Source organism: Felis catus, chromosome F1, assembly GCF_018350175.1.
Source record: "Felis catus isolate Fca126 chromosome F1, F.catus_Fca126_mat1.0, whole genome shotgun sequence".
In the NCBI taxonomy this organism is placed as follows: Eukaryota; Metazoa; Chordata; class Mammalia; order Carnivora; family Felidae; genus Felis; species Felis catus.
Window position 1 is genome coordinate 63,216,821 of NC_058384.1, and position 25,856 is coordinate 63,242,676.

General features: G+C 41.9%; 1 protein-coding gene across 6 annotated transcripts in view; it reads right to left on the reverse strand.

The window, feature by feature from the left end:
• The window catches only part of ATF6 (activating transcription factor 6), a 205,015-nt gene that overhangs the window by 176,462 nt on the left and 2,697 nt on the right, over nt 1-25,856 (reverse strand). For all 6 annotated transcript variants that reach the window (XM_023247597.2, XM_023247596.2, XM_045048952.1 and 3 more), the window contains 5 exons: nt 17,461-17,537; nt 13,834-13,921; nt 11,780-11,880; nt 8,733-8,862; nt 7,194-7,397 (listed from right to left, as the gene is read on the reverse strand). In XM_023247597.2, the coding sequence (XP_023103365.1) occupies nt 7,194-7,397; nt 8,733-8,862; nt 11,780-11,880; nt 13,834-13,921; nt 17,461-17,537 (600 nt within the window). The remainder of the gene's footprint in view (nt 1-7,193; nt 7,398-8,732; nt 8,863-11,779; nt 11,881-13,833; nt 13,922-17,460; nt 17,538-25,856) is intronic.

A 25,856-nucleotide genomic window follows, 5' to 3' on the forward strand; every position in this document is an offset into this window, starting at 1 on the left:
CGGGCTCTGGGCTGATGGCTCGGAGCCTGGAGCCTGTTTCCGATTCTGTGTCTCCCTCTCTCTCTGCCCCTCCCCCGTTCATGCTCTGTCTCTCTCTGTCCCAAAAATAAAAATAAACGTTGAAAAAAAAAAAAACAGAAACAAAAACCCCACCAATTAAAACATAATCAATAGCAGCACACACACAAACTTCTGTTGTTGTATTTTTAATGAAAACTAAATTTGTTCCCTTTGAAGTTATCATTAATAATGTATTTCCATATTTTTTCTCAACTGTATGTGTGCCAAACTTGGTAAGTTATACATAGATTTTTCTATCAACCTCTGAAATTAGTACTAAAAAATATTTTTCATATTGTAAGTAACAAGACTTTTATACTGAACACTGAGAGCCACGTATTTTATTTTATTGTTTAAATTGTTTTTAATGTTTATTTTTGAAAGAGAGAGAGAGAAAGAGAGTGAGCAGACAAAGGGCAGAGAGACAGGGAGACACAGAATCCAAAGCAGGCTCCAGGCTCTGAGCTGTCAGCACAGAGCCCGACACGGGACTCGAACCCGTGAACTGCGAGATCATAACCTGAGCCAAAGTTGGTCATGGCTCAACTGACTGAGCCACCCAGGCGCCCCAAGAGAGCCATGTATTTTAAATTAATCGGATTTAGAAATACAACACCAAAAATATATAAACGGTGATTCAGTAACTCAATACTTGGAAAGACAGGAGCTACAAATATCAAAATGTTAAAACTTGCAGCAATATTTATAATAGCCAAAATACAGATGCAACCCAAGTGTGCATCAAGAGATGAATGGATGAGGATGTGGTAAATACAGGCAATGGAATACATAAAAAAGAATGAGATCTTGCTGTTTGCAACAACATGGATGGATCTAGATAACATAATGCTACGTGAAATAAGTCAGAGAAAGACAAATACTGTATGATTTCATTCATATGTGGAATTTAAGAAACAAAACAAACCAACAGAGAAAAGGGACAAACAGCAACAAAAACCAGACCCTTAAATACAGAGAACGGGTGGTCGCCGGTGGGGAGGAGGGTGGGAAAAGGGTGAGATAAAGGGATGTAGAGCACACTTCCTGTGATAAGCACTGAGTAATGTATAGAGTTGTTCAGGCGTTACCTGCACACCCGAAACTAGTAAGACTGTATGTTAATTAGACTTCAATTAAAAATATACTTTTGGGGGTGGCTGGGTGGCTCAGTCAGTTGAGCGGCTGACTTCGGCTCAGGTCATGATCTCACAGCTCGAAGGCTCGTGAGTTTGAGCCCCATGTTGGGCTCTGTGCTGACAGCTTAGAGCCTGAAGCCTGCTTCGGATTCTGTGTCTCCCTCTCTCTGACCCTCCCCTGCTCATACTCTGTCTCTGTCTGTCTCTCTCTCTCTTTCAAAAATAAACAAACGTTAGAAAAAAAATTTTTAATATATTTTTTATAAAGTTGTTCATGATACCCTTGGTTTAAAAAAAATGTTAAAACCATCTGAGATGAATTCGCAGCTAACAGGCACAGGAAACATAAATCCGTAATTTAAAACAGTCTGTAGACAATACCAACTCCCCCTACACACACAAAATGGCCTACAAATCTTTTCTCAATCCTCACATTTAACATTATTTTTTCAATTATGTTAATTGGAGAATCAGTATCATTAACCTAAAGAAGACTCCTATAACTCATAACTGTGGTCTATTAAAAATCTTACTTGCCTGCTCAATGTTTCCTTTCAGATCCAGCCAATTTTATCAGGTGCTGAAAGCCTCCCCCAATATCCACAGCTGCTTGAGCAAAATATCTAACAAAATAAAGGTACTAAAGTAACCAGCAACTAAAATTACATAAATATTTATAATTCTTCTTTAAGGGGAAAAAAAAAGCATTATACTTTCAGACAGCGTAACATGACCCATGTAAAACTCAGCTCGGTATTTCAAAGGATCAAGGAAAACTGAAAATCTAAATAATACTTCGGAACACCTGTTTGTTAAGAACACCTGTCTTAGCATAAAAAAAGTCACATCTATTAAATCAAAGTCTTTGTTTCAGATGGCCTCAAAAAGCATACTAAAAGTAGAATTTAGTTAATAGCATTACATCCCAGATAAATTATTAAATTAGCACAAAAGATGTAAAAGTAATACGTACAATTTACTTGGACAAAAATGATCACTAAACATTTTTATCTTCTTTTCCCTTGGACTCCTTTTATGAAACAAAAACGTATAAAATAAGGAAATGACTCAGAAGCAGATATAAATATGCTTAGACCAAATGTGCAAATATAAAAATAAATTAAATAAATAGCATGTGACCAAATGTCAAGTTTTTTAGTAACACTTGTTAAGAAACCACAACACTCATTATTAACTCATCATTATGTAAAACTTCAACCAAGGGTTCCCACCCTGAATATAAGTATTTTTCTTTAACATCAAAAAGTATGGGGCAACTGGGTGGCTCAGTCGGTGAAGCAGCCAACTTCAGTTCAGGTCACGATCTCACAGCTCTTGGGTTCGAGCCCCGTGTCAGGCTCTGTGCTGACAGCTCAGAGCCTGGAGCCTGCTTCAGATTCTGCATCTCTCTCTGCCCCTCTCCCTCCCTTCCTCCCTCTCTCTCTCTCTCATACACACACAAAAGTAAATAAATATTAAAAAGAAAAAAAATTTTTTAAAAGTATCATGGCCACCCAAGATGGTCAGGGCTGTCCATTCAGTTTCCAGGGACTGAGAAAATACATGTTGAGAAAAGGCTATTAAGAACTTAGTAAAAATTGAAAATAAATCTGTAGTTTATTACTCGAACTATAGCCACAAAAATCTGAAAACCCGGAGTACAAAGATATATAAAACAAATTATTCAGTGTATAATAAATGCCTGCCCCCTGTATGGGTTTGCAGATGCCTTTTGCACAATGCCCAAGGCTACCACTCCCACCACCCACACCTTAGGTCCACAGTTTGTAGGCTGGGAACCACTTGACCTAAAACCATACTTTGAGAAAGAGCATTATTAGAAGCAGTGTTCCACATCTTGTGAGTTTCAAAAGTACAATAAAAAGGTCCTGAAATGAAACACTGTTCGGTGAACTTTGGGATTATTCCAAAGACGAGAGGGGTAAGTGTAAAGCGTTAGGTCATTTCAAAGACAGGGATCATACTTCTAGTTCCAGCTAACACATGCAGGAGGCTTCGGGATATTTCTTCAACTCAGAAGAATAACCCAAGTCTGTCCTGTCTGTGGCCTAGCTGGCAGCATCCCCTTGCTGAGAGAACCACATCAAGGAGTGAGGAGACAGAGCACCACTGAGGCAAGGTCTGTGGACCGAATGTGGCTCCGAGTCCAACCAGGCCACCGCCGCCTCCTGTTTTCTGTAACGCACGTCAAGCCCTCTCATCCCAGGGTACACAACTATCCCCAAATCAGCTAGCATCTAAACCGAGGATCCTCTAAATACTCCAGGCCTGCTTGGGGCTCAAGACTGAATGGGGAGAAATTTCTAATACAACGTGTTCAAGAAAAACTCAGAGTGACTTGCTAAACAGGGACCCGAAGGTGCTCACAGATCGTAAAATGTAATGCAAAGAACTGTTCTGGGCCTCAGTTAGCAGCTGAACATAGTGACGGCTGTTCCTAGCGTGGAAACGGTCCAAAAGGACATACCAAAAGGCTGTTTATCCCTTTCAGCCTGCTCAAAATCCTCTTAGGCATTACACGCAAATCCCCCTTAACAGAATATGGCTAGATTCAATGCTAAATGCTTCTATGTATGACTCATCGATTGTAATAGTTCTTTCTTGTCAATCTTCTTCAAAGGCTTCAAACTATGTATCCAGCATTGCTGAATGCCTACCTTGTCTAAAATAGGACAGCTATGCGACCTGGGGTAAATAATTTCTCTGTGTCTTAATTTTCTCCTCTGTAAAATGAAGATAATAATAGTCCCTATCCTCACAGAGCTGATGTAAGGATTCAACAAGATAATGCACTGAAACACTTATAACAGTGTCTGCCACACAGGAAGAACCTCAATGTTGGCTGTTATTTATCATTAACTGCCATTTCTGTATAATAATAGCTTCCATGAAGGGTACTGCATGTATTATTAATTCATTAGTTCTCATAGTGACTGCTATTTAACTGTTTACATAAATGTGTTAACTCCCAATTAGAATTCTTGAGATCAAGGGGCACATCTCTGCGTTCTTTTAGCGGCAACAAAGTAGTATCGTAACTAATTACAGGCCGTGAGCCAGACCCCCTGGGCCCAGGTTCTGACTCTACCTCTCATGAGCAGAATGACCTGGGGCAAGTTATATCACTTCCATCGTCCGTTTCAATGACTTGCGCTATCATCCACTCAAAAAGCCCAAGACAGGGGGTGCTTGGGTGGCTCAGTCGGTTGAGCGTCCGACTTCAGCCCACGTCATGATCTCGCAGTTCATGGGTTCGAGCCCCGCATCGGGCTCTGCGCTGACAGCTCAGAGCCTGGAGCCTGCTTCGGATTCTGTGTCTCCCTCTCTCTCTGCGCCTCCCCTGCTTGCACTCTATCAAAAATGAATAAACATTAAAAAATTTAAAAAAAAAAAAAAGCCCAAAACAGGATACATTCCACTCTATCCTTCATTCCCCTTCCAAACCATCCAATCACCAAGCCTGTGATTCTGCACTTTTCCATACTCGCACTCTCTATCCTGGATTTCCATTCTCACTGATACAGCAGGCTTTCACCAGCCCTCACCTGCACTCCTCCTAACAGTCTTAGCGGACTTAGGGGCAGAAATTGTTCCAGGCAGACAGAACGGTCTGAGCCAAGAAACTAGGGAAAACATGAGAATTCAAGGGACAGCGGCCAGATTCATCAGGCTAGAAGAGGAAGTTGGGTTTATAAAAAGGAGTGATTATAATGTAAAGTTAGAAAACGAAACTAGAGCCAAACCATGGTGCGCTTAACTTCCAAGTGAGAGAATTTGAACTTAATCCTATAAGAATTACTTCTCTTTTAATAGTAAAATATTTACTGCTGATACTTATGTTGATTACCTGTAAAATGCCTTTCCTGTATTTCCCCTCTACCTATTTCAAATAAATGGAAGACATACTTAAATCTGTATGTTTTAATAATACCAACTCTCTAGATTGTACTACAAAAACAGACAAGCACCTTATATTAGCACCTGCTCCCCAAACGTAAGTACTATCTTCAGATAATGGGAAGGCACTGACAGTCTGAATAATGTGTGATTCAGCTTTCTGAACCTGATAACCTGCTCAGAAAAGAAGTTTGTCTTCTATCACTCAAGCATGATCTGCTAAGAGCAAATTCTTAGCAATACCCTTTGCTTTACACACTTGTCATAATAATGTCAAGTGTTGCTTTGTATACTTGTGTTTTAATACATTACAGGAACTATAACGAGGTTCTTCACAAGTTTAAATTCTTAGCCTTTGGGAAGATACAGACCCTTCTGAAATCCCGATAAAAGTTTTAGAGACTACTCCTTGAAAAATCCACATATACAAGAAATCTTACATCTTATTTCAAGGAGTTCATGAACACTTTACATCCATTCACAGACCACAAGCACACCCATTCTGTAGGACCACTATTTTTCGCACGATAAAGGCAGCAGTTCTGACCCTGCACTGAAAGCACAGGTATCTCAGGTTTGTCGGGGGTTGGTAGAGATTGATGGATTTTTCACTGGCTTGTCCAGTCTCCCACCTGGTTCTTCTCTTTGTCAATATCCTATTGTTCACGACCTTGGAATAGAACAAAACTAACAAATTAACTAGAAATCAAATTTATGACCTTTGCTCTCATTAAAACTTGCTCTTCTTGCTCCAAAGAAGTGAATGAACAACCCAGAGCTGGGAACAGCGCCATAAAGACCAGTGTAACAATGGTGGTTTGTTTATAACCCATGCCCCATTAAGACCTAGTCCTAAATTCAGGGAAAGAACGAGAAACAAGTTTTCCTTTACTCTTGTGTGCACATAGCAATATGAAGAGAGTGATAGGCAATCTGCCTAAGACATCTCCATGTGCAAATGATTCCTATATCTGCACAGTTACCAAATCCTCAAACGTGAACTTCTCTCAATAACTTCTTGCAATGCTAGATGTAATTCCTGCAGAATCAAGTATGTGAGGCCATCTGGTGGATAAAATATAGAAACACACACATTCTTAACTACATGAAGACAAGCATTCAGATTCTTGTCTTTTTTTCTTATTTTATTTTTATTTTTTACATTTATTTATTTTTGATAGAGACAGAGGACAAGTGGGGGAGGGGCAGAGAGAGGAGAAGACACAGAATCCAAAGCAGGCTCCAGGCTCCAGGCTCCAAGCTGTCAGCACCGAGCCCGATGCGGGGCTCAAACTCACAAACCGTGAGACCACGACCTGAGCCGAAGTCCGACACCCAAGCAACTGAGCCACCCAGGCGCCCCCAGATTCCTTTCTAATGTCCCTACTCACAATCATGTTTACCAAACCATGTTGCCTCTGCAGAGACTAAGAGCCTGATCCTTTTGCCAAACTCACCTATGAGACCTGTAATGTTATTTTACATGCTGACCTGTTCTTAAAAACAAGAGTTCAGGGGCGTCTGGGTGGCTCAGTTGGTTAAGCATCTGACTTCATGATCTCATGGTTTGTGAGTTCAAGTCTCACATCGGGCTCTCTGCTGCCAGCGCAGAGCCTGATCTGGATCCTCTGTCCCTCTTTCTCTCTGTCCCTCCCCTGCTCGTGTGCACTTTCTTTTTCTGTCCCTCTCTCTCAAAAATAAATAAACGTTAAAAAAAAGTTTAAAACAAAAAACAAGAGTTCATAGACACAAAAACCTCAAGATGAAATGATACCAAGGAAGTTTCCCAGATTTTCTTCTTCATTACAAGTGGCTATACAAAATCACAAGCCTGACAGTTATTTTCCTAACTAAAACTGTAAGAAAAAAGACGTATCAAACATAACTCATCTGGAGAGCTATCTCCCTTGTTACGATAGGAACCACGTATTAGTCATCTCTGCGAATCCTCAAAACCAAGGACAATTCCTGGCACTCAGCGTGTGCTCAGAAATTATAACCCAAGATAAAACAAATGACATGACGCCACCTTAGTGCCCATCACTTAAACACACGCAGCCTCAGATTCTACTCAGGTACCTTTAGCGGGTGCAGGATGTATGCTGATAATTGGTTGCTGCTTTGCCAATGGCATCAGTGTTGGCAGTGTCTGAATTATGATGGTTTTTGCTGGAACGCTGGAGTTTGTCTGAGTCTTGGGTGCTGCTGGAAGTATTAAAGGCTTGGGCTGAATTGAAGGTTTTGAAGTCATCTGAATTTTTTTCTTTGGAGTCATTCCATTTGCTGGGGAAAATCCAAACAAATCACAAATCAATCTGAAAGCAATTCCCAGAACACAGCTTCCATTATACACCTTTTTCTACACATTATCTTGACTTCTTAGTAAGTATCCTCAACTGGAGTTTAAGCATAGCCACTCTAGATCTTACTGGACTCAAGAAAGGTCCTTAATCTGAGGTCTTCCCCTTTTCTTTTCAGGTACAATTGATATATAACCTTGTATGAACTTCAGGTGTACGACATGATTCGGTATTTGTATCATGTAATGATCATCACAGTAAGTCGAATTACCATGTTAGCACAGTTACAATTTTTAGGATGATAATTCTTAAGATGTAATCTCTTAGCAATTTTCTAATATGCAACACAGTATTATTAACTACAGTCACCATGCTATACACGACATCTCCATGACTTATTTATTTTATAAATAGTGAGAGGGGCGCCTGGGTGGCTCAGTTGGTTGAGCGACCAACCTCGGCTCGGGTCATGATCTCAGAGTTTGTGAGTTTGAGCCCCACGTCGGGGTCTGTGCTGACAGCTCGGAGCCTGGAGCCTGCTTCAGATTCTTTGTTTCCCTCTCCCTCTCTCTCTCTCTGCCCCTCCCCCCACTCATGCTCTGTTTCTCTCTCAGAAATAAATAAACATTAAAAAAAAAAAAAATTAGGGGCGCCTGGGTGGCTCAGTCGGTTAAGTGGCCGACTTCGGCTCAGGTCACGATCTCGCGGTCCGTGAGTTCGAGCCCCGCGTCGGGCTCTGGGCTGACAGCTCAGAGCCTGGAGCCTGTTTCAGATTCTGTGTCTCCCTCTCTCTCTGCCCCTCCCCTGTTCATGCTCTGTCTCTCTCTGTCTCAAAAATAAATAAACGTTAAAAAAAAAAAAAAAAAAAAAATATATATATATATATATATATATATATATATATATATATATATGTAGTGAGATCTTCCTTTGTGACCAAGCTGCAGCGTTGGGAAGGGGATATATGAACTGGTAAAGGAGAACAGCTAAAATCAGTGAATAAAGCCTAAAGATTAAGAGGTAATAAATGTCACAACTAAATGGCCCTCACAATCAATATCTTTAACTGAATCTTTGCATTCTCTCTTGAAAATGATGAGGCCTACTTCTACTTCAAAGCATTTTTCACCTATAAAGACAAAACAACCAAAGAAGATGATTCCCTGCCTTTCCTCTCCACGTTAACTAACCATAACAAACAAAACAGGTCCACTCTTTTAAAACCAAAAACCCAGCTTAATAAACATGAACTTAATCCAACGTTTTCTTTTTAAAATCGGAACCTAAGCTCAGTCCAAGTTAGGACACGGAGTCATACCAACTCTGCTCCTAGGGCCAATGATGGGCTTATCTTCTTTCAGTGGCTCTGCTGAGGAGGGACTATGAGAGCTTTCACCGTACAAGGAAAGGGGAGACATCTGGGAAGCAGAAGACAAATCCAACTCCTCCTGTAGCAACATGAAACACAAACAGATTCATGCAGAAGCATACAGTCCTTGAGCAGAAAATTGCTTAGAGGGGCAAGATCCACACATAAGCAGATAAACGCTTCAGAACAACTTCAAGGCAAAGGTGTAATATATTTGAAACTTTGTATACTAAGAGTCTGGATAAATAAGCATTATCCATCAATACTAGGGAAAAATAACCCGAACTGCAGAGTATCCTATGTTATTCCTCTCATATTAAAGATGGGAATCACTGATCTGCTTCTACGTTTCCTCCCACAAGTTTGGTATTTATTTGGTTCCTAGCTATACAAACATTTAGTATATGATAAGTCTATGGTGAAAATGCCAATATCCTTTTCCCCCAATCTCCTATTCAGTCTTACAAGAAACTCAAAACAAATCGTTCTTACTAATTTTTATTCTTTATTTATTAATGCCGTCTTTGTCCCAAATGTTTTGAAAGAAAGACAAACACTAAAAGGAACAGGGCTATTTTATTTAATGGATGAATTGGTAATACAGAGATGTACAAAGATAACATTTTCCAAGTCTTAACATTCAGCGGATCTGTCTCATTTTGTTGGCATACAGAAATTTAACACAGGATAAAAGTAGCATTTCTATTTTGAGAGAAAAAGATGTTACATATAATAATAGAATAGACATACATAAATACATCATACCATCTTCAAAATACTCTGTAAGAGTATTAAAAGGAAAATTAAGAGGGGCACCTGGGTGGCTCAGCAGGTTGAGCACCTGACTTGATTTCGGCTTGGGTCATGATTTCACGGTTTTTGGGTTCGAGCTCCGCACTGGGCTCTACACTGGTGGCGTGGAGTCTGCTTGGGATATTCCCTCTCTCTCTCTCTCAAAAATAAATAAATAAACTTAAAAAAATATTTTTTTAAGAGAATATTCGTTTACTCTAAGCATAACGTAGGCTCCCTTAATTTAAATCAACAACAACAACAACAACAAAAACCCAGAAGCCATAAAGGAAGAAGAAAGAAATTTGAACAAACAGTAATTAAAATATTTTATAATAAAAATTAGACCAGGGGCGCCTGGGGGGCTCAGTCCGTTGAGTGCCTGACTTCGGCTCGGGTCATGATCTCCCAGTTTGTGGGTTCGAGCCCCACATCGGGCTCTGTGCTGACAGCTCAGAGCCTGGAGCCTGTTTCAGATTCTGTGTCTCCCTCTCTCTCTGCCCCTCCCCCACTCGCACTCCCTCTGTCTCAAAAATAAATAAACATTAAAAAAAAAATTTTTTTAATAAATAGATAACAAAAAAAAAATAGACCATAAGTAAAGTTAAAAGATAAATACTGGGGCACATATCTGCCCAAGACAGACAAGGACAGGAACAGCCACTTCAATGAAAAAAATGCAAATGGCAGCTAAAGGCACGTTTTTTTTAAAAATCTTTTTTTTTTTTTTTTTTTTTTTTTTTCGATCAGAAGAAAAGAAGTTAAAATGACCTGGAGAAAATAGGGGAGAAATGGTCATTCCCAGTCATGCCGGTGAGAATGAGAGCTGTGTCGCTCACTGATCCTCAACAACTACTCAGCCCCAGCCACACACTGGGCTCTATGAACCTTACAGTACTTCAGAGTGTATCTGGGAGAAACCAAAGAGTACAAGATAACAACACAAGAGGATACGATTATCTTCATGGCCTTAGATGCTTAAAAGGTTATTTCATAACATTCAGCAAGTATTCCTCATAAAAGTCCTAAAACACAAGAATTAGAGGGATACTTTCTTAACATCAAAAAAAAAACAAAAAAACAAAAAAACAAAAACTATGAGGCACCTGGGGGGCTCAGTCGGCTGAGTGTTGGACTTCGGCTCAGGTTATGATCTCACGGTTTTTGAGTTCGAGCCCCACGTCGGGCTCTGTGCTAACAGCTCAGAGTCTGGAGCCTGCTTCGGATTCTGTGTCTCCCTCTGTCTGCCCCTCACCTGCTTGATTGCTCGCTCTCTTTCTCTCTCTCTCAAAAATAAAACATTAAAAAAAATTTAAAAAAAAAAATCCAGGGGCGCCTGGGTGGCTCAGTCAGTTGGGCGGCCGACTACGGCTCAGGTCACGATCTCGTGGTCTGTGAGTTCGAGCCCCGCGTCGGGCTCTGGGCTGATGGCTCAGAGCCTGGAGCCTGCTTCCGATTCTGTGTCTCCCTCTCTCTCTGCCCCTCCCCCGTTCATGCTCTGTCTCTGTCTCAAAAATAAATAAAACGTTAAAAAAAATTTTTTTTTAAATAAAAAAAAAAAATCCATTCTAGGTTCTATGACCAAAGCATTACAAAAACAGACCATCTTAGAGCCTTCCCTGTCCTCAAAGAATGTATATTCTAACAGGCAGGAGAGAGGGCACCAGGGAGAAAAGACAGTAAGCCAATAAACAAAAAAAAAATATATTGGATACTGGTAAAGTGCAAAGAAAATGAAATCATGAAGGCAAGAACATAGGGGAAGGAGGGCAAAACCAAAGAGACAAAGAATTTATTGCCCTCCCAAGGCCCTTTCTCGAGACTCCATTCCCTCAGGATTAAAGGAGATAATAAGATTCACAGTAGCATTTAATAAATGTTAACTGCCTCTTCCACATGCAGAATTCCCAGACAGCATTATAATCAAAATCACTGTAAAATCACCATAAAAGGGGGCGCCTGGGGTGGCTCAGTCGGTGAAGCGTCTGACTTCAGCTTAGGTCATGATCTCACGGTGTGTGAGTTCGAGCCTCGCGTCAGGCTCTGGGCTAATGGCTCAGAGCCTGGAGCCTGCTTCAGATTCTGTGTCTCCCTCTCTCTGCCCCTCCCCCACTTGCGCTCTGTCTCTGTCTCTCAAAAATAAATTTTAAAAAAACTTCAAAAAAATTTTTTTTAAAAATCACAGTAAAAGACTGGCTACTTACAGGAACGTGCTGGGTTGAAGAACAAGAGTCCACGGACTGAGGAGAGGAGACTGAACAACTCGAAGAGGCTGGAGAAGGTGGCTGAGGCTCTGCCTTAATGCCTTTAACGGAGAAACACGGAGTAAACATTTTCCCGCTGCACCATACAAACTCAGAATACAGTTAGGAGGAAAGAAGGTAAAATCTACTCTTAAAATCCAATCACATTGAAGCTAAGGTCACCAAAACACATCATCGAATGTAAATTCAAGATGCAGAAAACAGTGAATCGAGTAGGCTACCATTTGTATAATAAATGATATACGTGCATATGTATGTATCTTCCCTCAGGTGCACTAGTTCTCTGGAAGGATAAACATGAACACATCGGTAACTGTGGTTGTCTCTGGGGAGAACGTGCTGGCTGAGGAACGGCAGCTGAAGGAGACATCTTTCTACCATACAGACTTGTCGGGACCTTCGGAATATTATACCATATGCAAAACATTACAGGTTCTTCTAAAAATCACTTTTCGAAGTATAGGAAATCGGCAACAGGTATTTTGGAAAACACACGTGGCAGTACGATTAAATCGCACATACTGTTCACATCTTTCGAGCAACTACAGCCGAGGCCACGTTCCTGGGTGTCAAGTCTGCGACAGGGTGGGAATGAGAGAGGGCACATCCCTGCAACAGACTGCACTGTCCAGAGTTAGCTGCAAAATCTCTACCATCCCTCCTAATCTGTAATGTGATCTTGCCCTTCCCCAGTGAGAAGCGGCATCTGTTTCCCTCCGTTTGAAGCAAGGGGGTCTTAGGACTCCTTCCATCAACAGAGTATAGAAGTCACGCTCCATGGATTCCAAGGCTGGGAGACATTAGGCAAACGCAGCTTCTACTCTGCGTGCTGGAACACTTAGATGGGAGCCTCTGAAGGCTGACTGCGTGAGACCACCAAGCTGAGAGCAGGCTCAGCCGCACAGAAAGACCAGGTGCAGGTGCTCTGACACTCCTGGTCATCAAGCCATTCAGGCCAGGCAAGAGATAACGTGAGTGAAGAGATATTAAGGTAATTCTAGCCCCCAACTTTCAAGCTACTCCAGCCTTTCAATCTTCCCAGTTGCGGTCTGGACATCACACGGCGGAAGAAAGCCATCCTTGGCGTACCCTGTCCTGACTCACTGATCCTGGGAGCATAATAAAACGGTTGTTGTTTTAAGCCACAAAGTTCTAGAGTAGTTTGCTGCCTGACAATAGTAACCAGAACACCGGCCTTGGGTGGCCCATATTCTTTGAGGGAAGACAGGTATTGAGCAAGACACAGGAATACATAAAATGAGGGACTGGGACATGCAGGGGTGGGGAGGACTGCAATTTGGATGGGAGGATGTGCGGGTGACTGACTGACTCACTATCTCTCCGCGCTAAGTCTACCTCCTATTTATAGTCTGCGACGCACATTATTAAGACATGTCCCAGCTGGCTCCCTTTTAGGCCCCGTCAGTGGGAGATACTAGAAGGATGCTAAAGTGAAGAGAGGGGAGAAGGGGGTTTCTTCCTCCTCCCGTCAGCTTCATCCCAGAAGTGACCGTTTCCTCCAGGTCCCAGCCTCTCTGAGCACATCCCAGACGTACTTTCTCAGGGTTCCTTAAAGATACTAGCATCAGCCAGGGGGGTGCCCCTTCCACAGAAGCATGTGTATCAGACGCATGGGACCCCTACACCAACTTCCCAAGTTCGAGTAACCCCAAGCTTCTTCTCTTTGATTCCCTAAATTCTGTCTGGTTCTCAGAGAGGCTAACCTCTTACAGAGATATTGTATATAATTCAAAATCAAGATTTTGGGTATGAATTCTCAATTCATTATGTGACTAAAACATAACATGAAATTCTTTATATCCATTCTGGCAAGAAACTTATATGTGCCCTGCCACATCAAAAGTAGAATATATAGTCCCTGGAATTTTTGACCCATCAAAGTAGCCCAGTAACCCCACCTAGCATTGACTGTTACCAAACTACAAAATAAAATGGATCTGTTTAAAATATTTACCAGTGAAATACACCATTACCTGTACAGAACTGGTTGTTGATGTCCAAAATGCCTGTCTCCCAAGGCATCAAATCCAAGTCAAAATCAAGAGTATCAAAATTATTTTCCTGTAGGTTTCAGGAAAAGGATATCAGCAAAAGGATATTAGAAGAATAAAAAGATCTAGAAATCAAACCTCAGACACAATTGGCCATAAATAATATAACTGCTACTACCCAACTTCATAACGAGACTTCAGCTGAATCTTCAACTATATCAAATATTAAAATGGTTATGTAAGCAAGAAGAGATCCACAGAAAAATGGACAATTTTCTTTTTTCTACTATACAGTACCTTTTCAAACTTCTAAAATAAAATTTCTAATTTTTTTTTTAATCCTAGAAGATAAAACTAGGTTTCTCAAAATAGAAGTCAATACACTTCTTAGAGGGACTCTTAAAGTTTTTTTTTTTTTTTTTTTTTTTTCATTTAGATGACAATGTTTCTTACTTAAATATAAGCATATTCTGGGTCATCTGAATAGCCATCTTATACTATTATACATAAATAAAGAACTGTCACATGATTTCAGAGCCCTCACAGGTGTTTGAGATCAAGACAGTACTATTATCTTAAGTGTCTAGGGTTATGGAGACAAAAACAGAAGTAAGCAACATATAAATAGTACTACAAAGTTCAAGGCAGTTAATATTAACTTAATGTGACAGATAATAAAACAGCAACAGTAAAGAAAGTAAGCCTCAGGCAAAAAATAAAGATTAATCTCTTAATTATTAACAACCATTTGGTAATAATTTTTAAAATCATAGTATTTCACAACGTCTATTTTGTGGTTTATTTTTATTGAGAACAAAAGGAGAGAAGGTGGGGTGCCTGGCTGGCTCAGTTGGTTGAGCATGTGACTTTGGCTCAGGTCATGATCTCCCGGTTCGTGGGTTCGAGCCCCACGCTGGGCTCTGTGCTGACAGCTCAGGGCCTGGAGCCTGCTTTGGATTCTGAGTCTCCCTCTCTCTGTCTCCCTCTCTCTGCCCCACCCCGCTCACGTTGTCTCTCTCTCTCTCTCAAAAATGAGTAAACGTTAAAAAAAACAAAGTTTTTTTTAAAAAAGAGAGAAGGAAAACAGTTTTATTACACTGCCCTTAACTAAGTGAATATAGGTGCAAGTTATACAAAAAGAATGTGTGGAAGTTCATGTGAAAAGAAAGAAAAAACTACTTAAGTCATGAAACAATCATTTTTTAAATCAATCCCCTTTGCTTTTTTCTCTTATTTGAATCTACACATCATGAAACTAAGCAACCTCATACTTTCAGCAACCAAAAACATCCTTAAACTTTGTTGGCATAAGTAAATTAAACAACAAAACCTACCTGAGTGCTACAGTAGTTTTTAAACATGTAATAGTGGACGTGACCTACTTCGGAGATGCTTCTCTCAGTCTTCAGCCAAAAAAGTCAAATACTTTTTACAGCCTAAGAATTCTATCTGGTTGCAAACTTAACAGGCCTATTTTATGTAAAGTGAAACATATTTATACCTCTCTATTCTGGCTTTTCAATGACTTCTCATGGAAAAATCTACTAATGTGTGAAAGAAAAATGACACAATTTTAAAGGTAGAAAGGGCCCTCAGAAACCATCTAATCCAACCCCTTCATTTTATACTAGAAATACCAAGGAACTGAAAGACTGAATGCCTTGTGGAAGGTAAGAATGGTATAAAATGAGAACCATATATCCCTGAACCTTTCAAATTTACTACAGTGTTTCTTGATGGTTTTAGCTGTAGAGGCTGTAAAAGAATATCAGTTGCTTTGGCAACCGCCCAATATTTAAAGCCAATTTAGGGGCTCCTAGTGGCTCAGTCAGTTGGGTGACCAACTCTTGATTTAGGCTCAGGTGATGATCTCACAGTTCATGAGTTCAAGCCCCACGTCAGGGTCTGCACTGACAGCATGAAGCCTGCTTGGGATTCTTTCTCCCTCTCTCTCCCTCTCTCTGCCCATCCCCCTCTTGCTCTGTCTCAAAAATAAATAAATTTTTAAAAACAAAGCCAATGTAATCAAGAGACCAAATTCTAATTTTTTTTTAATGTTTATTTATCTTCAAGAGAGAGAGAGAAAGGATCTGAAGCAGGCTCTGTGCTGACAGCAGAAAGCCCAATATGAGGCTTGAACTCACGAGCTGTGAGATCATGACCCGAGCTGAAGTCAGATGCTTAACCAACTGAGCCACCAAGGCACCACCAAGAGACCACATTCTAAAACACCTCACAAAGTAAGCAAAGCCATTAAAATTTCATGTACTGAGGGCACATTGGAATTCTCTCTCCCCCTCTTTCTGCCCCTCCCCGACTCATGCTCTCTCTCTCAAAATAGCTTAAAAAAAAGTTCACATACTGATTTTTAAAAATCTATCCTGGGGACACCTGGGTGGCTCAGTCAGTTAAGCATCTGACTTAAGCGTGAGCTCAGGTCATGAGCTCATGGTTCATGAGTTCGAGCCCCACACCGGCTCTGTGCTAACAGCTCAGAGCCTGGAGCCTGCTTCAGATTCTGTGTCTCCTCTCTCTCTCTGCCCCTCCCCTACTCACACTCTGTCTCTCTCTCTCTCTCTCTCTCTCAAAAAAAAAAACAAAAAAAACAAAAAAAATTGTTTTAATCAATTCTATATCCTACTCTCTTCTACTGATTCATACTAAAACAACTGCTAAATTATTCTTTGAGAAATGTCTGAGAAACTCACTAAGTAAGCACTACGTATTTTTATACTCAGGTTAATAAGGGCTTAAAACGTAAGTACATATAAAATCACTCTGTTCACTTTGCAAGTGAACAGCACCTCATCCATTAAAGAATAAAACAAAATAAGAGCTCCATGGGCCAACGTACTATGTATGAACACAAAAAAGACAAAAAAAAATACTTTTGAGGATTCAACGTGCTCTGATAGCTTTTATACAGACTTCTAACCACTCAAAGGCAAAAAATAAGGATGTGTCTGAGTTTGAGAGCTTTCTACACTAAGGATACATAACTTTTAAAAAGGAAGTTAGGGGGCGCCTGGGTGGCGCAGTCGGTTAAGTGGCCGACTTCAGCCAGGTCACGATCTCGCGGTCCGTGAGTTCGAGCCCCGCGTCAGGCTCTGGGCTGATGGCTCAGAGCCTGGAGCCTGTTTCCGATTCTGTGTCTCCCTCTCTCTCTGCCCCTCCCCCGTTCATGCTGTCTCTCTCTGTCCCAAAAAATAAATAAATGTTGAAAAAAAAATTTTTTTTTTAAATAAAAAGGAAGTTAGTAAGTTCTACTTGAGTGGATCCACGACTCACGTACACCCTTTAACATCATCATTTCCCTTATGCAGCAAAGTATCTATAGAAGCCAAAAAGTAGGCAGTGAACTGACTTTTCCAAGTCACCCAACCCTGGGGCCAAAGTAAACTTAGAACACAGGTCTTCTCACGCCAAGATCAATGCAATTTCTACAATCCTGAATTTACTGAGTAAAAAATGGCTGCTGATTTTCGTACTTAACACTAAGTTATTTAAACGTTAAATCACTGGCCTAAACCTGTCATCCCGAAACCATCTTGCAGTGATTAAAGATTAAATATCACGTTACTCAGTCACTCCCCTCTAGTGAATACTTACGTAAGTTTCCTTTGTCGTGTCCAACTGCAGGCCATCAGTGTCTGTGAAATAGCCAAATTCAGCAAACAGAGTAGAATCTTCGCACAAAAGAATAGAGATTAACTGTCAATTCAATGTTTCAACAAAAGAACTAAGCACTGTAACCCAGCTCTATTGGGGTCCTCATCAGCCATTACTATTACTGATAAACTCTAGCCGTGTGAATGACAACCAATTCAAAGCTGTTTCTAATTTATGTGTTGTTCCCGCATAATTACTATCTTGCGATCTAAGTCCTTACACCAGGGATTAACAAGTTTTATGTCGGGTCACAATGGACTAAATGGTAGTAACTTTCTGGAACATTACTAACACGAATTCTGAGGCCACAGCTGGACTTAGCATGAAAATGCACTGTGGCTGATCAGCAGCGACGGTAGAAGACTACGGCAGCATATGTACTATGTATTTGTCATCCAAGCCTTAAGTGGCGGGTGCAACCAACTTTCTATCTAAACAATCAAGGACTCACTTGTCTAAACCATTAAATTTATTTCAGCAAATCTAACTAATTCTAATTTCCTAGTGAGATTTCATCATAGGGGCGCCTGTCTGATTCAGTCAGTGGAGCATGTGACTCTTGCTCTTGGGGTCATGAGTTCAAGCCCCATATGGGGTGTAGAGATTACTTAAAAACAAAATCTTTTTTTAAAAAACTGCAATAAATTAAAAAAAAAAAAGATTTCATTATAAGCCAAGCAACTTATGGACATAGAAAATATTCTTCAATAAACGAAGTTGCAACTTCTTATAGACAAAGGTCAAGGCGCTGACAAGGCCAAAGGCAGCTGATTACCACACAACCTGTCCAGTGTCCACTTTCTCTCACATTTTTGGAATCTCAAGAACTTCAGTTTTCCAAATCGCAGTTTGCTTTTATACCCCCTAGGGGGCGCCTGGGTGGCTCAGTTAGTTAAGTGTTCAACTCTTGATTTCAGCTCAGGTCATGCATGATCTCACGGTTCATGGGATACAGCGCCGCATCGGGCTCTGTGATGACAGCTTGGGATTCTCTTTTCTCCCTCTTTCCCTCCTCTGCTTGCATGCTCCCTCTCTCACTCTCTCTCTCTCTCTCATTATAAATAAACTGAAAAAATTCAAAACAAAAACAAACTTATCCTCCCCAGTATCATGCCACTGAAACTGCTTTGGGGATTTCCTCACTTATAACATGTACAGGAGCAACACTGCCCGTCTGTCATTAACTCGGCCAATGACACAATCGTTTCACAACCTACACCCAAATAATGCCTAGCAACAAATTTTGTGTGTAGTGATAGTGAAAGGTTATCGCACAGCTCTCACAAAAGGACTGCCTCGCACTCAGCGGCAGAGCCGCAAACACAGAAGTAGGTAACTGTGGCCGTGTGCCTTACACGGCGCTTGAAACCCTGGAAAGAGTCCTCTCTACCTGCCGTCTCTCATTCTCTCCTCCCACTCTTTCTGGAGGCTACATTAACCAAGCTCCTCTCCCACACACAAATGGTTATTAACGTCACCGATGATCTCCATATTGCTAAACTCAACGGCAGGTTTAAGGTCATCGTCTTGACCTATCAGCAACATTTGACAGAGTTGATGCTTTCATATTAACTGAAACATCTGCTTCACTTGGCTTCCAAATCACCACGATCACCTGGTTTTCCTTCCGCTTCACTGCTTGACCCTACCTTGCCGGTTCCTCCTCATCTCCTAGTGTGAAATTGTCCCTGGGGGCTTAGCATAAACTCTTCCATCTATTCCGCTCCCTCTGTGATCTCAGCTGAGTTCACGGCTTTAAACAGCGTCTACATGCCAAGGATTCCCAAATATACATGTCCAGCCCATACGTCAAGATGCATGTACACACACAATACACCTCTTGGGTCATCTCCTCTTGGAGGTCTCAAACTTAGCACATCCAAGACTTAGTTCCTGATCACCACCACCACCACCCCCACCCACCCCCCGCCAAATCCCCTATTGCTTTGTCCTCATCTCAGTCAACGACAATTCAATTCTCCTGGGAGCTCAAGTCAAAAACCCTGCTCGGAGTCACTGTTTAGCTTCTCTTCTTCACTCTCCATATTCAAACCGCCAGCAACTCCCATCAGTTCTGTCTTAAAACTGTATATCCATAATCTGGCTTCCTACCTTTCCTTCCCATTCTTCCTTCCCCTCCCATCTTTCCTTTTCTTCTTCCCAACACTGAGATATCAGCTTCTGAGGAAGCAGGGCAACGAGCGTGACGGGGCTCTATGTGTCATCATCTGTGGCAACGTGCCCGGCGTCCAAGGAAATGGGATGGCGTGACAGAGGGGGCGGCCCAGTGTCGGTGGCAGCATGCTGGGGCTGCCAAGGAAATGGGGCAGGAGGTGGGAGAACAAAGAGGCAGACGGAAGAGGCAGCCTGAGTGTTTAAGAGAATGACGACACTGAACAAATACCTTCATCACCTGAACAAGTGATCAAATACATCTAAAATAACCAGGGCCAGGTTTCTCACTATCTAAGAAAGAATTCACAAACATGGAAAGGAAAGAGCCTAAAAGAACCCTAAGATGTTGGCCTGGCAGGGGAAGTATTAGTATGAACCCATGTCTAAAACATCTATGTACACAGAAGACTTGCAGATGTTTTTAGACGTGTGTGTGCACGCGCGCACACACACACACATTTCCTAGTTCTGTGGGCTGAAAGTCAGAACAGTGATATCTCAGTAGCCATGAACATACTGTGTGCTCAGATCTTGGACGCTAAATGCCATCCTCCACTAAATGGAAGTCCACTAAAGAGCTCCTTGGAGAAATGGCTGATGCCAAAGCTGAAGCAGGGAAAGTGCAAGATAAGAATGGAAGATGCTGTGATGCCAGAAAATAAGGAAACTCTCAGAGAATGATTGGAGTAAGTCAAAAGAGTAAAAGAGCTAATACGAATGGACTCCCGCTGGTCAAACTGGGGAAAATGTGAGCACCAAAATAAAAAGGGAGTATCAGATTTTAACCCACTGAATCAAAGAGAGGAGTCATAATGAAATAAATACATATATATACACGCATACATACCTAGAGAAAGTCCTTACTTACACTACAATGTCAATTAGTAAATGCAGACAAAACCACCATTTGGCTGACACAGGCAGGGACTAGGGCTGGCAGGTGGAGGTTTAACAAGGAAAAGGAGATTGGTGTCACGGCCGATTAGCTCCCCCAAAACAGCAATCAAATACAAAAGGGAAAGTAGTGACTTTACAGGGGTGAAACCTGGCAGACAGCAACTTGACCATGTGATCAAGGAGAACTTCGCCTTGGGACAAGTCAACATGGTGGGCCTCCAAATGTGATTCACTGAGAAGAGCACAGCATCACTCTCCCGGCATTCCTGCCATGGGTGCATGACCTGATTCTGGTGATGAGGAACGGCGGACTAGACCCAGGTTTAGAGTCCTCTTAGAGAATGGAAAACCTGTAGTCTTTAAGACTGTCAAGGACACAAGAGACAGAAAAAGACTAAAAAAACCATTATGGACTGGAGGACATTAAGGAGACCTGACAAGTAAAAGTGATGTGTGTTTACAGGTAGGATCCCAGTCAAGAAAGGAAAAAGAGCCATTATTAAGACAGACGGCAGGGTGCCTGTGTGGCTCAGTTGGTTAAGCATCTGACTTTGGCTCAGGCCAGGATCTCACGGTTCGTGGGTTCGAGCCCTGCATTGGGCTCTGTCCTGACAGTTCAGAGCCTGCCACCTGCTTCGGATTCTGGGTCTCCCCCCCCCCCGCCTCTCTGCCCCTCTCCCACTTGTGCATGCTCTCTCTCTCTCAAAAATAAACATTAAAAAAATTTTTTTTAAAAAGACAGATGGCAAAATCTGAATGGCGTCTGTGAGATGATTGATAATGTGGCAATGTTTATTTCCTGACCGGAAGGAGTACGTGGTAGTAATACAGGAGTATATCCTTGTTTTGTGAGGAGGGGATACACACTGTAGCCTTTAAAGACAATGGGTCAACACATCTCTCTTTCTCTCTGGGGAAAGAAATAGGGCAAACACAGTAAAATTTAACAGAGTCTGTGTGAAGGGCATGCAAAAGTTCTTTGTACTGTTTTTACAATTCTTCTTTAAGTTTGAAACTATCTGAAAACTAAAATCTAAACAAAAAATACGTGTGTATTCAGAAGTATATGTAAGTATATTTGTATATCTTATGTATATTTATCTTATGTATATTTATGTAATATATTATTTGTATACTTATGTGTTCATAAATATATACAAGTATATTTGTACATACGTAAGTATATTTGCACATCTCCATAATCCAACCACTCCCATACCTGCACGCTACCACAATTCACCTGCATTGCTGTAACAGCCTCCAAATGGTCTCCCTGCTTCCGCCCTGGCCCCACCCTTCAGGCCATTCTCAACAGCACAGCTAAAGCGAGATTAAAAACAGGATATTACTGGGAATCCGGATTTTTACAGAAGAAAAGAAATACAAGTGTATAACATAAGAAGGTGAGCAAGAACCCTGTGGTACTGGCTTTGAACTGTGGGTATTGGTACGAATCCATGCTGTTTAAAAAAAAAAACCTGTTTCCTTGTTCTTAGGAGGTACATGATGAAGTGTTTATGAGTTTCATATTATCTGTAGCCTACTTTCAGATGATGAAAGAAGAGGGAAGTGTGGGTAATAAAGAATGTTCACAGTTGGTAAATCTAGATAAGGGAAATACAAGGCATCACTAGAGCAATCTTTTAATTTTCTGTAGTTTTTGAACAAAAACTTTTCTGTGGTTTAAAAAAAAAATGTTGCAAGTAGGGTGACAAATACATTCGTATACCTACAGAATATCCCTGTAGTATCCCTAAGAAAGTGCTGGTCACCTCTAAGGAATCTCTGAAATCCACTGCCCATTCCTACATCCTTTTCACCAATCCCACACGACCAGCAGTTAGATGTCCCTTCACAGTAGTAAACTATGGTAGCTATGACCTCGACTTTGACCTCTTAGGTATTCATTTACTTCTTGTAAGTTTAGCAAGATGACAAACGGCCACCAGGCGTCACATAATGGAAATCAGGGATGACATCAGTAAGAACAGCTTTGGCGGTGTGGCGGAGCCTGGCTGCGGTGAGAGCAAGAGGCGAGGAGAAACCGGAGTCGGTGAACACGTTTTGTTTTGTTTTCTTAAGAATTCTGCCGTAACAAAGAAAAATGCAGAAGCGGCTAGAGGGGAAGTAACCTCTAAAGAGGGTTTGGAGGGGTTTTTTCTTTACTCTAAATGGGAGCAGCAACTCTGTTTACTGACTAGCACAGATGATCTAGCACAGAGGGAAATGAAGAAGGCAACAGAGGGAAGAAGGCTTGAGCAAGGCTCTTGGCTAAAGAGGAGGGATCTACAGCACACAGGAGAAGCCATTCGTTCTCAACGAGAGAAGAGAAGGCAAGTATGCTGGCAGGTGGGTAGATGAGTCAGTGGGAGATTCTGGAAGTTCTCTTCTGATTCAAGGGAGGGGCAGGGGGTGACAGAGGTTCGAAGAGAGAAGACACTTCATAAAAACAAACATCTAAGTGGAGAATGAGAGGACCAGGCAGATCCGATCAGCCAGCCGACGGCCTCGAGGCCTGGTTCAGCTTACTAAGCCAGTTAGATTTAACCGAGGTTGTGGTTCACCAGAGAGAGAGGGAGGGAGAGAGAACGAACTACAAAACAAGACACAGACCAGGGCATGGAGGGAATGAGCAAGGGAGCGGTTACGACTGCCCATGGAACTGAACTGGGTAAGGGGGAAGTGACGACAGAGAGGAAACGGGGGACAGTGAAAAGATGGTGTGTCCGTAGGGTCGCAGGAACTGGTGGAGTGCCACGGGGAGTGAGCTGGTAAGACAGGAGGTGGTGGTCAGAGCGCGGGGTGTTGAAACGGAGACGGTTCTCAGTGCTGACAAGGTTTCGGCCTATGATGGGGGAGCAAATGGCTGAGACAGGGTGGAAGGCAAGATCCCTGGTGGAGACGAGGCCCAGAAACGAGAGCTCAGGGTATCTGAAGTACCTCCTCTGGGAATCTGAAATCATCCAGGGAAGGAATATTCGAGAAGAGTGACAGTAAGCGAGGAGCTAAAATTTCTCAACAAGGGAGGGAGGGAGACTAAACTCGGAAGCAGCAGATGCCTGACTGTGACAGAGACAGAGGACGGCACACTGTGACACGAGATTTAAACGGGATTTATCTCGGGGAGGATGAAAGGAGAGCCAGCCGAAAGCAGCGGTGAAAACCAAGGTGCTTACCCACCTTCAGAGGCCCGAATGGCAAAAAGGTTTTGAGAATGAAAATGGCAGCCATTCCCCAAGGCTTCAGAGAAAGCAGCTGTAACCAAGGGGAGGGTCAGGCTGCGGTCAGTGCCGGAAAGCCAACTTTCAGAGAGGAGGCTGAAGACGTAAAAGAAACCACAGAAGCAGACAGAAGCTTCTGGTCTTGGTACATGCACCTTACATGCGGCAAAGAGGTGGTTTCTGCACAAAGCCCAGACACGGAGGGAAAGAAGAGAAGGAGGGGACATGCAAGTGACAAGCACATGAAGAAATGCGCCACATCGTATGGGATCAGGCAGCTGAGCATTAAAACGAGATACCACACCCACCTACTAGAACGGCTAAAATCCAAAACACCGGCCACATCAAATGCTGTGGAGGACCAGGAACATTCATTCACTGCTAGTGGGAGAGCAAAACCGGTACAGCGGCTTTGGAAGGTTCCTCCAAAACTAAATGTGCTCTTACCGTATGATCCCAGCAATTGGGCCTCTTGGTATTTACCCAAATGATTTGAAAACTTGTCCACACAAAAAGCTGTGTGTGAACATATAACTGCCGATATGTGAAAGCAACCAAGATGTCCTTCAGTAGGTAAATGGATAAGCAAACTGCTATGGACTGAATTCCGTCCCCCCAAAATTTGTATCTTGAAGCCACACCCCCCAGTGTGACTATGTCCAGAGAGAGACAAGGTGGCCTTTAAGGGGTAATCAAGATAAAATGACAATAGAAGAGAGAAGAGCAGGGCCCTAATCTGATAGGACTGTGGCCTTCTAGGAAGAGGGAGACAGAGAGAGATCCTTCCCCACCCCCTTTCTCTCTCGCCCTTCTCTCTTCTCCCCTCTCCCTCTCTTTTGCCTCTCGTGCCCCTGCCTTGTGAGGATGCAGTGAAAAGGCGGCCATCCACAAGCCAGAAAGAGAGCCCTCACCGGAACGTGGCCTTACTGGCACCTGATCTCAGACTTCCAGCCTCCAGAAACGTCAGTAAATAAATTTCTGTTGTTTAAGCCACCCAGTCTATGGTAGTTTGTTACGGCAGGCTGAGCGACTAACACACGGTAGTACGTCCATACAGTGGAATATTACTCAGTGCTTAAAAGACAAAAAAAAAAAGAGCTTCCAAGTCATGAAAAATTATAGGTCTTAAATGCATGTTGCTAAGTGGAGGAAGCTACAGACTGTATGATTCCAACTATATGACATTCTGAAAAGGCAAAACCGGGGAGATGGTGAAAAGATCAGTGGTTGCCTGGGGCTTGGGAGGGAGGGAGGAAGAAATGAATAGGTGGAGTACGGGAGATTTTTTAGGTACATGAAGCTATTCTGTAGGACACTGTACATGCATGACATTAGGCATCTGTCAAAACCCACAAAATGTACAACACAGAGGGAATCTTAATGTAAACCACGGACTTTCGTTAATAATATTGGATCAATACTGGCTCATCAATTGTAACAAATTCACTAACGCAAGATGTTGCCAATATGGAAAATGGCGGTGGGGGTGTATATAGAACTCTGTGTACTATCTGCTCAATTATTTTGTAAATGTAAAACTGTACCCCCAAAAAGCCTATTAAGCATTAAAAATAATTATATGAAATTCAGATTTCGTGTCCATAAATAAAAAGTTGTATGGAAGCACAGTGATAACTCATTTACACGTTCAGTTTACATTGCCCCTGGCTGCTTTTGCACTATTAACAGCAGAGTTGAGTAGTTGCAACAGAGACCACAAGACCACAAAGACTAAAATACTTACTATCTGGACCTTTACAGAAAATAAATGTTGGCAAACCCCTGCTCTAAATTCCATTACCCAGGTTAAAGGGAAAAAGCACATGCCACCATAGGCAGTTCTGAGCGAACCACTTTATTATTCAAAGTTGTTAGGGTCACAAGTTCTAATCACATAAGCTGAATTTAAAAATTTAACTGGCCACCTTCTAATATTAAAAAAAAAAAAATCAAATAAATCAGTGAGGTATCTGAATACTCAAAATGCCAACTCCCAGAAAAAGAATGCACAGTCTACTGAAAAACGCCAGCAGACAACAGCGT